Below are 16,470 nucleotides of genomic sequence, written 5' to 3' on the forward strand. Positions count from 1 at the left end.
ACTTGAAATCAACTTGAAGCGCTGATATTGGATTTTACACCCAATTTGAATCGACGTCCGCACTGCATTTCTCACTCCGGTAAGCTTATTGAAACTGCTACTTTAATAGTGTGTTCCACTGTCATTTTCTTTTCTTTTCTTTGGTGTTGTTTAAAAGGAAACTGTGTGCACAACTTTGTTTGTCTGCCACACGAGTAGTTCTTAAACCAGTGAAGTTTAAACGTGTTAAAGAAAAATGTGGTTAGCACAGCTTCAACTAGCTAAAGTAACGTTAAAGCGCAAGAAGCTATTGTTAATTCCTCGTTTGCTTAGAGCCAGTGTAAACGGACTACAGTTGTCTTAAGGAGCCCACTATGTCAACACATCACTGTTCAGCGGGTGTTATGTCTACCCAGCCCCAATACATGCCGTCATCTCTCGCAAGGAGACAACGGTGCGCCAAACTCCATTCAAAAATCTGGCAGTTTTAATTTTGCTTGCCTATCGGCAAACGCACGATCTTGTAGAATATAATGTGGAACTTTTCGAATCTTTAGGAGCCACTCTTCCATTCGGCATGCATACAATACATCAACATCATTTATTTGAATAAAATGACAACTTTTATTATTGGCTCCCACCATCTTTTTTCTGCATACATCGTGGTGGGCGGTAGCGAGCATGTGCACCAGTTGTAAAAAATTTAGATTTTATTGAAATATAGTGCTGCTTGGTGGATTATATGTATGCCGAATTGAAAAGTGGCCCCTACAAATACAGAAGAGGTGTTGTATTACATGTTATATTATATATTATATTATATTTTTGCTGATAAGCAAGACCACATTAAATTGTTACATTGTTGAATGGAGTTTGGTGTGCCGTTCTGTCCATAGAACCGAACATAGCCTACCGTAGCTAGGGTCTTACCATCGAGGTAGACCAAGTCAACCTACGGAGTCCCATGGGTTCCAGATGTGCCACACCTGGGCAAAAGACTGGGTGAACATGTTTCTAATATTTTTTTTAAATAGAAAAAAACAACAACATCACGAATATCACATTAGCTATTGTGCGACTTGGAGAGGATTCAATTGAAGTGCCGGGCAAGTCCAAAATGTAGGTTACTGACTACTGGGACAAGAAGATAACTTTACTTTCTAATTTCTACTTTTGTTTTTACCCTCCCCTCCCTCTCTCTCTGTCTGTCTCTCTCCCTCTCTCTCTCTCCCTCCCTCTCTTTTACCTCATCCCTTCACCCACCTGTTGTCCATTCTGAGTGTCTGTATGCAATAGTATTGTGTTGGGGCGGAGAGTGAAACCAGTGCCAGGTCCATTTCAAAGGCCTGGCACCGCACCAAAGCTGACAGAGCGTATAATGGCCCCCGCATGGCCTCAGTTTGGCATCTGACCACTATTAGACATCAAAGAAAGGCCTACTGGAGCAAACCGATACAGTCCTGGCCTTTTGCGGCTGCCTTTATCCCAGGTTTGGTTCACAGCATGTGTGCTGGGCCAGGTTTTAAAGGAATACGGTGAGGTTTTGGTAAATCATACCCGCTGGTGAACACAGACACCAAAATCATCCATTTGTCCCATGGTAGCTCATTGACTTCGGTGTTCCATGCTAACAGTTTAGTACAGTGATTCTCAACCTTTTTCATATCATGGACCCCTACTTTAGTCCACATTGGGGCCACGGACCCCCATTTGATGAGATTTTGTCTCTTGAACCCAAATCTGAGCATATTTTTATTGTTAGATATGATTTTGTCCAGAATCCCATGACTATCTGTATTGTAGGTAGAGAGATAACAGTGAAACTATGATCAAAACTGTCATTCTTCTACATTCTCTAATTGTGTTAACTTCTTGTAAATGAAATAATGGTGAAGTTTAACAATTCATCAATTTGCTGGGGACCCCCTGGAACCCCCTCAAGGACCCCTGGTGGTCCCCAGACCCCACGTTGAGTGATAGTGGGCCTAATATCACTCAACATAGTGTATGCTAAAGACTTATGGAGCCTGGTATCACTCAACATAGTGTATGCTACAGTGTTAGCGTGGAGTCTACTATCACTAAACATTGTGCATGCTAAAGTGTTAGCATAGAGCCTATCATTCAACATTGTGCATGCTAAAGTGTTAGCATAGAGCCTACTATCATCCAACATTGTGCATGCTAAAGTGTTAGCATAGAGCCTATCATTCAACATTGTGCATGTTAAAGTGTTAGCATAGAGCCTACTATCATTCAACATAGTGTATGCTAAAGTGTTAGCATAGAGCCTACTATCATTCAACGTAGTGTATGCTAAAGTGTTAGCATGGAGCCTACTATCATTCAACATAGTGTATGCTAAAGTGTTAGCATGGAGCCTACTATCATTCAACATAGTGTATGCTAAAGTGTTAGCATGGAGCCCCAAAGCCAATGATCTAGCGGGGACACATGGATAATTTTGATATACATGTTATCATCATTTAATAACTAAGTTGTCCAATGGGATAATCTTGTAAAGCACACTCTTTTAGAAAAATTAATCTGATCAGTACTGTGCTGATTTCTTTTTTTTCTCGGTAGAGAGACCGTCCAAAGGTAGTGAACAGTTTTAAAATGGTGAAATCCTTTACTTTATGCAGATTTTTATTGAGGAAATCATTTAGGCATGCTCTCAGTCTATTTAGAATAGCAAATGAATGTAATGTTACAATATTGATCTTGATCTTGTTATCTTGAAAGTTTAGTTTGTGTACATTATCAAGAGCCAGTCTTTCCTGTTTAATCAAGTGATGCTTTCTTGGTCTGCCTCAGTGAGAAATGACTATAGGAAACTGTGACTGGGTGTGCATTGTTGTTTTCAGACCCGAGTTAAAAGTCAAATAGTTCAAGTTCGGACATAGGGTGCAGACATTCAAAGAAGCATTCTATGAGTCCATAAAGTCAGGCTCACTTCTGCTATTCACGTTGAATATTAATTCCATTTTAAAGTGGATTTTCTCTGATATGTTGTAATGCATCTCTGAAACCAAATCTGTTGCACAACCACAGGTCGGCTTTCCAGTCTAGATACGAAGAATTCACACTTCCTTTAGAGCCTGACCTTTTCCACTCACACACCAAGTCATGCTCATCAAGCCGCGGCAAATGCTAAAGCTCTTGACATATTTAAGAGGAAAGCGGTAATCTGTTTTTCCTTGGATTTTCTGTTGATGCAGTTTGAGTTTCTCTTTTCTTTGTCTGCTCAACCATGGTGGCTATCACTGCTCATGCTAACTACCCAGTTCTTCTTCTGTTTATTCCAAACGAACTGGAAACGTAAAACGCAGCATTGTGTGAGATCTATCGGTGAGATACTGACATGTTGAGTTTTTCTCATTTTTCTTCAGCAGGCACTTGGATATTTTTTTAATACTCACTTCGAGTAAATAAATGGTAAAACCTTTTATGTTGTTTACATTGTTGATTTAAAATACCACGTATTGCCAGTAGAGCCCATTGGTTTCTGTAAAGAATACTAACAAGTTGTTTTCAGTATAGCAGCAGGACAAAACAGAAACTTTTTTCCACACTATGACAGTTGCCCTCATATCTCAAATAAAAGAACTGCGTTTCCAGATAGGAGTGACTTTAACTGGCTAATTCTACACTCATAAAGCAATTTCACCTTGGTATGGCATAGTTTTAGTAGGTATTAGAAATACTAAAAGCTTGTTTTCTGTCTCATTGCACAGGACTAAAAAATGTCTTTGGCATTTCTCCCCAGTGAAACACAAAACATAAATGCACATCAATTAATGCACATGTTCAATCATGAATAAAGATCGTTTGACTCCAAAGTTGATTTCTCTGTTTTGAGATCAAGAAGTATATTTGCCTGATTGATGAAGTCAGAAAAAATCCTTTTTTGTTCCCAGCTATAGCAAAATCACACCGGGCAAACTCTTTAAAGTAGAAACATTACAACTAAGTGAAATATCTCTTCTTAAATATGAAACAGACAAATTGGCGGTGGTTGTATCCCACTGCAGGGCAGAGTTCTATTTGCCTACCAAGTAGTGTTTACCAACAGAGTGTTTTTTGATGTTGCGGCAATCTTAAAAAAGACGTTGAGATGGTACAGGATGGTGGTGTGTCTAGCTAAGCATCGGGCCCAGTGGTGGAAGAAGTATTCAGATCTTTGACTTAAGTAAAAGTAGCAATACCACAGTGTAAAAATACTTTGTTACAAGTAAAAGTCCTGCATTCAAAATCTTACTTAAGTCAAAGTACAAAAGTATTAGCATCAAAATATACTTAAAGTAGTAAAAGTGAAAGTAGTCATTATTCAGAATGGCCCATTTCAGAATCATATATCATGTTATTGGACTATAATTATTGATGCATTAATGTGTTCATCACTTTAATGTTGCAGCTGGTAAAGGTGGAGCTAATTTTAATTACTTTATATACTGCTGGGTAGCTTAACCTATAAAAATATATCATAATTTATTAGTTGATTTATAATTTGTATTAATAATCTAAAACTGCAAAGTAACTAGTAACTAAAGCTGTCAGATAAATGTAGTGGAGTAGAAAGTACAATATTTCCCTCTGAAATGTAGTGGAGTGGAAGTATAAAGTAGCATGAAATGGAAATACTCAAGTAAAGTACAAGTAGCCTACCTCTAAATTGTACTTAAGTACAGTACTTGAGTAAATGTACCTAGTTACTTTCCACCACTGATCGGGCCTAATGGATGCATTGAAAAATAGTATTGTGCTAGCTAATGTGTTTATATACGTGCATGTTGCATCTTTTTTACTTCTGCAGGTAGGCTAGAGGTAATACATTCTGTCCTATTTCAACAAATAGACCTATTTGTTCTGTTATGCTATTGTCTATCACCAATTGGTATAATACAGTAGTGATTCAACCTATATCCAGTTCATAAAGCTTTTCCATTTGCTGTTCTAAACACCTGGTGTCTGGTCGGTCTTTCCTGGGAAAAATCCCCTGCCACACAGTAGGGCTGAACGATTTTGAAAAAATATCTAATTGTGATCATTTTGACTGATATTGCAATTGCGATATGAGTTGCGATATTAGAGGGAATGATAATTTTTACATCATTATTCTCATTTTCATTGAAAAACGTATTAAAATGATTATGGTGTGATTTTTGCGGGGATCTGTACCAAACAAAGATGTTTTCTTAAGTCTGTAGAATATGATGTGTAGGCCAGGACATCTCTGAAGCACAGCATTTAATTTAAAATGGTGTTTTGACACACATTTCGCCTTGAACAAATATTGCGCCTCCTGCGATTTGAAAATTGCAGTAGGCCATATTGCGATTTCGATAAAATTTTGATTAATTGTTCAGCCCTAGTAGCCACCTACAGAAACTCAAACTACATCAACGGAAAATCCAAGGATTTTGAACCTATACATTCAACAAACACATGAAGACTGTATTATTTTAAGGGGAATCTACGCAGACAACATTACAAAGTACAAATGGGTAAAACAAAGCCACTGAGTAGAAAAAGAAACTACTGTTGGTTAATGTACCTCAAAATGTTGGCTTGGGAACACACATATCTAACCACCAAAACTGATGAACTCACTGAGTGACTCGTGTTTTGCGGCTCCACCTTCTGCTACGTGTGACGGCACTAAAAACCATCATCAGCTCCTTGGTCAGATTGCAGGCAATTTGACAGCCAGTCAGCTTGTCAACTCAACCTCAGCTCTGTAATTAGCCAGCCTCAACACTCCATGCGGTCTTTTGAAGTCAGGGAACAAGTTGTGTGCATTCGTCACGTGTTTAGCTCTAACAAGTGCTGCAGGCGATCCACGAGTGTCTTGCCTCATGTCAGCCATGTCGTTTCTGGCTTGTAACGTCAAGGAGAGGTTCCTCTTTGAGCCAAGTAGGCCGATATTGGGCCTATTATTAAAGGTCCCATATGATGTAAAACAGGATTCCCCTTGCCTCTGTGATGATAAAGGAGTTGGATGGTCTATCTAAACCTGGTGAAAGTATCAAAACGCACGGTCGCCAACTAAATCCACACAGCCCATATTAGAAAAGCGAGCCTCTAAACGAGCCGTTTGGACTTCCGTAACTTTGTGGTGTCACAAAGGTTCGCTCATTATCATTTTTGTAAGAAATAATAGACTAACAAAGTGTTTTTTTCAAAGCGGTTGAGCGGTTATCATTGTTTATTACTGGAGAGTTTTCCCTACCTGTAGCTGCCTGGCCGCGGCGTCTCACGTTTCACTCTGGAAACGGCTAGCCGATCGGAACAGAGGGGTCGTTAATATTAATGAGCCTTAAAGACACGGCGACAGAAACGGCCTGTTCTTGGTAAGGCTCAGAGAGATGCTGGAAAATGAAGGTGGAGAAATGGATTGAGAGTGTTTTTGATCAGTCGACCCTCTTTCAGATACATCTTCTGATTTTGGATAAGAGATACTACACTGAGCTTTGAGGCCCGGTGCTTTTCTTATGCGTTTTGGTAGATAATTCGACACGTTCTGACAAGTCTGTGTGTTGACTTAGGGTGGCTGGCTAGACAGTGGCTGCACTCAAGCAAAATCTCCCTCTCATTGAAAAAAAATGAATAGAGATTGTGTGAAATTTTAGCTGATACTTGTGTGTGCTATTTCTGCTGTATATTATGCACTATACATCTGTCAGTGTTCATTTTTACCATTAACTTACTATAATTGACGACTTGATTGCTGTTTTCTCCATTATTCCCAACTTGTAGGGGGGGGTCACCCTGCTTTAAAGAGCTGCTAACCCTAAAAGAAGGGTTTCAATGGAGAGTTTTGGTGTCCCATGATGGTCTAAACACTGTTTCAGAGGCTTTTCCACCCTGACAATCAATAACATTCTGGCGGGAAACACTCAATTTCTCAAATTTAAAGATACTGAATATCGGCTACCGGTAGTTTCAATCCAAAAGTATCGTTTATAGCCTTCAAAAACCCATATCAGTCGAACCGTAGTGTATTTATAGAACATATGCCATCGACTAAGGCTCAGCAAAACAAATCAAGTGTTCAGTGTGATGAGAGTGAAAGCTGGCCTAGCCCGGCCTAGCGGAGACTAATGTGGATCTGTGGGTTACTAGCCATAGGGCATGATTCAGCCGAGTGTGTCAGGGAGCAGCTCGGGAACGGCCTACCTTGTCATTAAAATGCAGTGACTCAGTGTTTATATGTGCACGTGTGTGTGTCTGTGCAGGCATACGAGTCTTAGTGTATATGTGTGTGTGGGTATGTGCATGCATTTGTGCATGTGTCAGGTTGCAAACATCAAATAAGTCGCCATGCATCGATGAGGCTGTCTGCATCCAGGACCACGTCGCATGGCAGGGCCACATCATCCCAGTCACCTCTGATCAACTCAGACACACACACCAAAACCTAATCCTAATGAACCTTAACCTTAAACCCAAGTCCTAAACTAACCTTAAAGGATACTTTTTCCTCAAACAACTTAATAAGCCGACCGTAAACACGTTTGCGATCTCAGGAAAGTAGTTCCGTAGCACAGAAAATAGTCCCCGGCGTAACAAAGAATTTGATCCCATTTGAATTTGATTTGGTAATAAGTACAACAGCCTGACTTTTCATGGTAACAGTTAGCGATTTTTAAAATGTAAACTATGTCTTTGTGAGCTGTATTTCAAGGTTTTTAACTTACAATTGGAGCCAATGGCTTCCGGGTTGAAGGCTAAAAACGGTATGTGGGAAGTCAGAAAGTAACGGGAGTAGAGCAAACGCATTGTTGATTTTGTTATTTTCATAGGATTTGTTGACGGTAAGCAATGCATTAAAAAAAACAGCCTTATCCTTTAAAGAAATAGTTCACCCAAAAATGAAAATGTTGTCATTATTTACTCACACCCATGTCAGTTGAAACACTGGTGAAGTTTGTAGGTCACACTAGCTGGTGCAGCTTCATTCCAGCCTTCTCCAACACAGCTGGAGTGAATGGAGGCTTTCTTTAGAGTTACTCCAAACAGCATAGAAATAGAAATGCTATAGGTTCTCAGTTTCTTACTTAAGAGGCAATGCTAGTGGCCTACTATCACTCAACATGCTGTAGTGCAGTGGTTCTCAACGTGGGGCCCGGGGACCACCAGGGGTCCTTGAGAGGGTTCCAGGGGGTCCCCAGAAAAGTGATGAATTGTTAAACTTCAGCATTATTTTATCTACAAGAAGTTAACACAATTCGAGAATGTAGAAGAAAAGACTATTTTGATCATAATTTCACTGTTATCTCTCTACCTACAATACAGATAGTCATGGAATTCTGGACAAAATCATATCGAACAATAAAAATATTCGCAGATTTGGGTTCAAGAAACAAAATCTCATCAAATGGGGGTCCGTGGCCCTAATGTGGACTAAATTAGGGGTCCTTTATATGAAAAAGGTTGAGAATCACTGCTGTAGTGTATGTTGAAATGTTAGCATGGGGTCTACTACCACTCAAAATACTGTCGAGTATGTTAAACAGTTAGCCTGGAGCCTACTGTCACTCAACATAGTGTATGCTAAAGTGTTAGCCTACTGTCTGTACAGTATGTTCTCATCACCTCATCATATCGAGGTATTTGGTCAAAAATATTGTGATATTTGATTTTGTCCATATCGCCCAGCCCTACTTACAACTGAGCCCACTTTGTAGAAAATACTGAGATATATATCGTGTATCGCCATTCAGCCTAAAAATACCGAGATATGATTTTTGGTCCATATCGCCCAGCCCTACTTGTGAGGACAGTCGGTTGTTAAAGGAAAACACACACACACACACACACACACACACAGTTACTTTGTGAACAAAACATGCAGCTCTAAGCCAAAACACAACGGCTGCGTTTTGTCAGGGTTATTTGTAAAATCTCATTTGACAGCTGTCCTGTAGTTGATGTCAAAATGTGTTGGCAGTTGTTACAGAAGCAGATTGCAAATGGGTGCTACTGTGGACAGCTAAGTGCATGTGTGTAAGCTGGCATGAGTGTCTAATGTTGGCCCGCATGCTCTGGGTGTGTGTGTGTGTGTGTGTTTGCTCATGCGTGTGTATGCGAGTGTGTTTTGTTTGACAGCTCTGTCAGCAGGAAGGGTGAACATTATGATCTGATGTGAAGCTAAACGTGTGTGTGTGTGTGTGTGTGTGTGTGTAAGGGCCTCTCTGAGTGTGTTTGTGTGTGTGTGTGGTCAGCCAAGGTGATGATGCAATCATTTTCAGACATTATGATCCGCACAATTTAACAACACTGTGTCAGTGTCGGCTACTACAGGGCTTAACACACAGGTGACGGCATGTTTGGCACAGGCCTGGTGAGGGAGTCTGGCTGTTATTTTCACAACCATCTCTTCTAGTCCTTCTCTCTTATTCCTTCACAGCCTGGCAAGTGAGGATACGTTTGCATTAGACTGAATTCCACTGCTCAAATTGTGATTCTGAGAGTGGTGAATTTTCTGTTCGGGGAAGATGATCTTTGCCTCTGTTCCAGTCCTCCTCCTCCTTCTTCTTCTGTTAACTATTCCAGTCCACGTGCCACATTGAACTTTTCAGAGGTGACGTTGAAATGGAATTTCAGCTTGCAGAGGACATTGGATTGAGTCAATCTTCAATAGTATCGAAGCAGTTGTGACATTTTGGTTATCATTACAGTGAAAGTGGCACTAAGGTCGTTTTCACTGGTTTATATTGTACAATGTTAGCTTCAATGTTAAGTTTCTGGTTATTTTTTACACAGTATGGATTGCATATATTGATTTATATATGATTTGTTTATTTAATTTCCAGTCAAAGCGGCCATTAAGTGCAAGTTATTTCTTTTTCAGTGTCAGAAAAAAATGCAGGAAACATAGGACACAACTACAACAGCTAAATATAATATAATTCAGTATTTTCAGTATTTAGTGTGTCCACCCTTTGCCTTTATTACAGCTTCCATTCTTTTTGGGAGACTTTTTCAGATCTGAAGCAAGAATGGAGCTTGATTTTTTCCTATCTCTCAAAGATGAAAGCTTTAAGTGCTGTCTATCTGATGATGATCTGATGGTTTTTAGGAGTTCCATTTTCTCAATATCTAGCAATAATTTTCACTTATTTTCCTTGACTTGACTTTTCCTTGACTTGATTTTCACCTTCCTTATGCAAGTGTATATTGTCTTATATCTAATCTCATCAGACATATTGCCTTTAGCCATTTTAGATGCACATGAGAAAGAAATGTGCCAGGCAGCTAAGCCAGTGATTCTCAACCATTTTCATATCAAGGACCCTTAATTTAGTCCACATTAGCGCCACAGACCCCCATTTGATGAGATTTTGTCTCTCGAACCCAAATCTGAGAATATTTTTATTGTTAGATATGATTTTGTCCAGAACTCCATGACTATCTGTACTGTAGGTAGAGAGATAACAGAGAAACTATGATCAAAACAATCATTCTTCTACAATCTCTAATTGTGTTAACTTCTTGTAAATTAAATAATGCAGAAGTTTAACAATAGGTCAGTTTGCTGGGCCCCCCCTGGAACCCACTGAAGGACCCCCGGTGGTCCTCGGACCCCACGTTGAGAACCACTGAGCTAAGGTGTGTTTGTGAAGCGTTAAAGTGGCAGTAGGGTGCACAAAAGTAAAGCGTGGACAAATTAAATACTGATAGATTTGATATTATGTGTAGTGTTGGAGGCTTTTGTGTAATTTTCTGTTAAATATATGTTTCCTGCGTTATTGTTTGACACCAAAAAATAAATAATACATACCACATGGTCGACTGACTGTAAATTAAATAAACAAAAGGGTAGTCTCTGACTTTTGCACAGTACTGTATATGAACGTGTATGTGGTAAGTCATATTTGACAACAACCATGCAAAATGCCTTGTTACATTCCTGTCCATATGACAGCTTTCAGCAGTGGTGGTGGCAGGCCGATGGGCGAAGCACTGCTGCTGTGTTATTGTGTCAGTCTGGGAAAATCTATTTAAAGTGACTGAGTCTGACATTGTAGTGGACTGTCACAAATATGAGAAACGCTGAGCCTTCGTGGCCTTTTTTGTGAACTCGTTGTCATTGTCGATGCCTGCGAGCTGTGGAACGAGCACCTCCGAAAATGTTCCCGTCTCCGAGCGACAGGCCAAGATCTGGATGTTTGCCCTTGTAAAGCTCCTCATGTGAGGGCCTAATCTGATCTCATCATGTTCAAGTTCCAGTTCCATGTTTTTAAAGCTCCGGCCTGGCCGCTGGAATTCATTTCCGTATAGATGAAACATCGCTGTTAGCGGTTGCGATACATAACTAGGCAACAGTAGACATGTCATCCCTCAGGAGTGATGTCATCTCATTCTGGGCCAATCGGAAGCCAGTAGGTGCACTTTTGAAAACGCCAGAACACAGTGGTGAGACGCGTCGTTCTCCTGAGTTTCATCAACATCACATCTGAGATATTGTGCGATTGATAACCAAATGATATCCATTCAAATTCACGGGACAAGAATCCCACATAATCACGTTTTCATAGACCCTACTCATTTTCCATCCAGGTGAGGAGCGCCCGGCCCTCTCCGAGCCCCCCTCCCGGCGCAGGCGTCCTGGGCCTGGCGGAGCAGCCGGACCCCCCGGCTGCGGAGGCCATGTCCGAGGGAGAGGCGCCACCCCCTACGGCCCCCTTTACCAGGGGCTGTAAAGCCCGAGCGAGTCTGCCCGTGGCCCGGTCTAGCAGCCAGACGAGAGATCGACTCGGTAGGTAGACTCACACACACACACTCACACGAATCCAAAGGCAAGGATATATGGAGTTGGATTAGTGCTATAATCCTAGAAAACTAGTACCTGCACCAGCTACCTAGCATCAGACAAAGAGCTGTAAAATCAATGGAGATCCAGGAGTTAGACACATGTAGTGTAGCTGCAACATTGGCTTTATATAGACTTACAGTTGAAGAGCTGGACATGTTACGTTCCAAAGCATTAGAATACACATTTGTTCCTCTTAAGCCCTACTTCAGATAATCAGTGTTTACATATGCATACCATGCAACAGGATCTTACAAAGGAGCTTCAAAAGCACATTGCTGTAACCTGCAGACATAGACATAAGCTATCAATAGGATTATGACGGAAATCCCACTTATACCCATTTACGCTCACGCAAACACACACACACACCCATACGCAAGGGTACACACAAACACACACACCACCTCCATCCAAGACATGCAACTGGGTATTAGACACCCATCATCTCATTCTTTTTGTCCCATCTATATTATATACCTGACCGTTTACTAATAAAAAAAAAGTTGTTTTTTGGGGGTTTTTAGATTATGGTCTGCAGATTCATACATTTTAAAAATGAGATATCCTTCACTCTAGCCAGGTTTATTTTTGGAACTGTGTCAGGTGAGCGACCACAAATTCATCTTTTGCTGTACACAGTCTCCAGTCACCCACTGCCAATGCAAAGAGGAAAAGTAGTCCTGCTAGTTCAGAACAGCACCTTATTTTCATATCAAATGTCCTGTAATTTCCTACACAGTACTGCCAGACTGCATGTCATTTAACATGACTTTACCATTGAGCTTTAGAGCTGCTACAAGTTCTCATTTTCTCACTTTTGAGATAATACCAGCCTACTATCACTCAACATAGTGTATGCTTAAGTGTTAGCATGGAGCCTTATATCACTCAACATAGTGTATGCTAAAGTGTTAGCATGGAGCCTACTATCATTCAACGTAGTGTATGCTAAAGTGTTAGAATGGAGAATACTATCACTCAACATAGTGTATGCTAAAGTGTTAGCATGGAGCCTTGTATCACTCAACATAGTGTATGCTAAAGTGTTAGCATGGAGCCTTATATCACTCAACATAGTGTATGCTAAAGTGTTAGCATGCAGCCTACTGTCATTCAACATAGTATATGCTAAAGTGTTAGCATGGAGCCTTATATCACTCAACATATTGCATGCTAAAGTGTTAGCATGCAGCCTACTGTCACTCAACATAGTGTATGCTAAAGTGTTAGCATGCAGAATACTATCATTCAACATAGCGTACGCTAAAGTGTTAGCATGGAGGATACTGTCACTCAACATAGTGTATGCTAAAGTGTTAGCATGCAGAATACTATCATTCAACATAAAGTGTTAGCATGGAGCCTACTGTCACTCAACATAGCGTATGGTAAAGTGTTAGCATGGAGCACTGGGGCCAAGGATGCTGGGGGCACAAAGACACCGATTTTGGTGTCTGTGTTGTCATCACATAAAGACTAAGGTGGCTGATGCCTCCCTGTCCTCCACCAGGAGTGCTGTACCTGCAGTATGGTGACGAGACCAAGCAGGTCCGGATGCCCGCTGAGATCACGGGCCAGGAGGCTCTGAGGGCCCTGTTCGTCACCGCCTTCCCCCACCAGCTCTCCATGAAGATGCTGCAGTCGCCCAGCGTGGCCATCTACATCAAAGACACCAGCCGCAACGTCTACTACGACCTGGAGGACATCAGGTGTGAAAAGGCAAAGTTGGAAAGTAAAACAGATGAAATAAGAGAAATACCTTGAATTGTGTCGTTTCACCGAAAGATGTGAACAGGACCAGCGCCCACATGCATGCCCACTCCTCATTAATGCATTAATACAGGACAGGATTAATACAATATGCCGAACATGTTGGACATCATGTCTCTAAACATTTAATTTCCTGGTGTCCTTTTTCTTTTCGCTATTCTGCCCAGAACTGCCCTAATGTTTCAGAATTTTCATTAGCTATGTTCAATCAGAAACTGATGTTTCTTTCTTTATTTCGGTTTTTAAATTCGTCTTAAATTTGATTCCAGGTAGCATTAAAAAAGTGGTAAAAAGTCTTAAATTTGGCTGTAGATAGCCTGAAATTATGGAATGCTCTAATCCAGTGGTTCTCAACGTGGGGTCCGGGGACCACCAGGGGTCCTTGGGGGGGGTTCCAGGGGGTCCCCAGCAAATTGATGAATTGTTAAACTTCAGCATTATTTCATTTACAAGAAGTTAACAAAATTGGACAATGTAGAAGAATGACTGTTTTGATCATAGTTCCTCTGTTATCTCTCTACCTACAATACAGATAGTCATGGGATTCTGGACAAAACCATATCTAACAATAAAAATATTCTCAGATTTGGTCCAAGAGACAAAATCTCATCAAATGGGGGTCCATGGCCCTAATGTGGACTAAATTAGGGGTCCTTGATATGAAAAAGGTTGAGAATCACTGCTCTAATCATCATAAAAAAATCATGTTTAAAAAACAGTCTGCCAATTAGAGCAAAAACACGTGTCTTGTTTATGACTAGTTATCTATCAATTTGCAAGTCACAAACATTCATAAACCGCTTCTACTTAGAATTCATTCAAAGTTATCTTTATATAGTAGACATAGAAAGAGTTTTCTCCATATTTTCTCTAGAATGACTTTGCACATCGTAAATCTAAAAACAGCAATTTAAACCATTAAATAACGAGCAAAATGTAAAAGCACAAAAATGGAAAAAATGAAATGAGACAGTGAGTGTGGGCAGATAGTGGAACAGGCTGTGGCAGGGTTAAAAGGTTGGGGCAACAAGGCCACGTCCCAATCTAAAAAAGCACAAACTATATGCTTCGGTCCAAATTCTTAATGTGGCCCGGCCTCGACAGCGGCCCGGAGGCGGTGTCACACTCTGTACCGTGGGCTGTCACTCACACACACACACACACACACACACACACACACACACACACACGGCCAGTTGAGTGTCAGTGAAGTGTGTCTTGAGTGTCTGTCTTCTGCCTCCTGCTCATTCACTGCCTTTATGCAGCCGTTAAATCTGCTATTGTTCAGCCCAACAAGGGAGGAGGCCCCTGTCTGACAGTGTGTGTGTGTGTGTGTGTGTGTGTGTGTGTGGTATGTAGTGTATGTTTGTGGTTGGTTAGGGGGAGGCATGTTCGGAATTGTCTGGGAGAGGATGGTGTGTTTTGCGTTAGTTGATTGGTGTTTGTGTGTGTGTGTGTGTGTGTGTGTGTCCTTGTGAGAGACAGTTTTAGACCTTTGGAATAAGGACATTTTTGACTAATAATGTAAAAAAATCCTAAAAATGTCCATATTATTATTACATCATCAGTTAAAAATAGTCAAACCCCTTATTATATTATCTGGGAATTTATTACACTAACAAGTTTTATTGTCTTTTCAACCCATATAGTGGGACAACAACTATTAAGTTATTATTAACATTATTAGTGGCTGCTTGGCCTTATATGTATCAGATTCATCTTATTATTACTTGACTGATTTGAACAATTTTACATGAATCAGGAAACAACGCACTACTCAAAACTGAATCTGAATCCTTCAATAAAAGTTTAGTTCATAAAAGTATTAATGAGAGTGCTGTCAACACACACAACTGACAATTTCAGCACAGTCAAAGATTTGTGCATTGTGAAAATGATGGAGAATTATGAAAATTCGAAAAAAAAAATATCCATATATATGACAATATATAACAATGAGAGGAATAAAAGAGAATGAGGTGATAGACTAAAAGCTGTTTCAGAGGCTTTACCACCCTGATAAAAAAAAAAAAATCTGGGGGAAACAGTCAATACTTGGAATTTTTCTGAACTATTTTGGCATGCAAATAGATACTGAATATCAGCAGCACAAAATAATGGCAGTTTCAATCCAAAAATAATGATATTGGCCCTCAAAAACATTGTAACCTCTAATTCACTTCTTTTAGATATTAAACTAGCAGTAAATATTAAACTATTAGTGTTGTGTGTGTGTGTTTTTCTTCTTCTTCTAGAAACATCACCTCCCACTCTTGTCTGAAGGTTTACCATAAAGACCCGGCGCATGTTTTCAACCGCCACTCCCGGTCAGCCAACACAGAGGGAAGGGTGAGTCGCCTCATACGCTCTCATTACCTCCACCAAGGAGGTTATGTTTTCGGTGCCGTTTGTTTGTTTGTTTGTTTGTTTGTCTGTTTGTTTGTCTATTAGCAGGATTACGGAAAAACTACGATTTTCATGAAACTTGGTGGAAGGGTGTAGCATGGGCCAAGGAAGAACCCATTAAATTTTGGAGCGGATCCGGATCCGACTCATGAACAAGCAATAACAGCACGAACCTTGGCGGAGGTCTGCGCTCTCCGAGTGCCCTTCTAGTTTTTACATTGTTGTTTACATTCTAGCAAGCCAATGCCATCGCTAGAAAGATTTGTGGCTCAGAAATAAACATAAAGAAAGAATCCCACATCACATATCTACGGAAGCATAATGCATTCACTTGAGAAAAGTGCCCTGTTTTTCTGAATTAACAAGATAATTATCTCAGAATTCTGAGAAGAATTTTCATGAAAAAAAAAAAAATGCTGCCCTGTTTTTCTGAATCAACAAGATAATTATCTCAGAATTCTGAGAAAAGTTTTCATGGAATAGTCTGAACAACC

General features: G+C 40.3%; 1 protein-coding gene across 1 annotated transcript in view; it reads left to right on the forward strand.

Moving 5' to 3' along the window:
• LOC139654067 (sickle tail protein homolog) overlaps positions 1-15,919 on the forward strand; it is a gene marked incomplete at its 3' end in the record, with an annotated part of 53,097 nt that extends 37,178 nt beyond the window's left edge. Inside the window, exons 3-5 of the mRNA XM_071531090.1 lie at positions 11,553-11,743; positions 13,311-13,509; positions 15,826-15,919. Of these exons, the coding sequence (XP_071387191.1) occupies positions 11,553-11,743; positions 13,311-13,509; positions 15,826-15,919 (484 nt within the window). The remainder of the gene's footprint in view (positions 1-11,552; positions 11,744-13,310; positions 13,510-15,825) is intronic.
• Positions 15,920-16,470: the final 551 nt, after the last annotated feature.

Source organism: Centroberyx affinis, unplaced genomic scaffold, assembly GCF_046629955.1.
Source record: "Centroberyx affinis isolate AG114_WGS23_722 - 3 ecotype Tasmania unplaced genomic scaffold, CSIRO-AGI_Caff_v1 ptg002031l_1, whole genome shotgun sequence".
NCBI lineage: Eukaryota > Metazoa > Chordata > Actinopteri > Beryciformes > Berycidae > Centroberyx > Centroberyx affinis.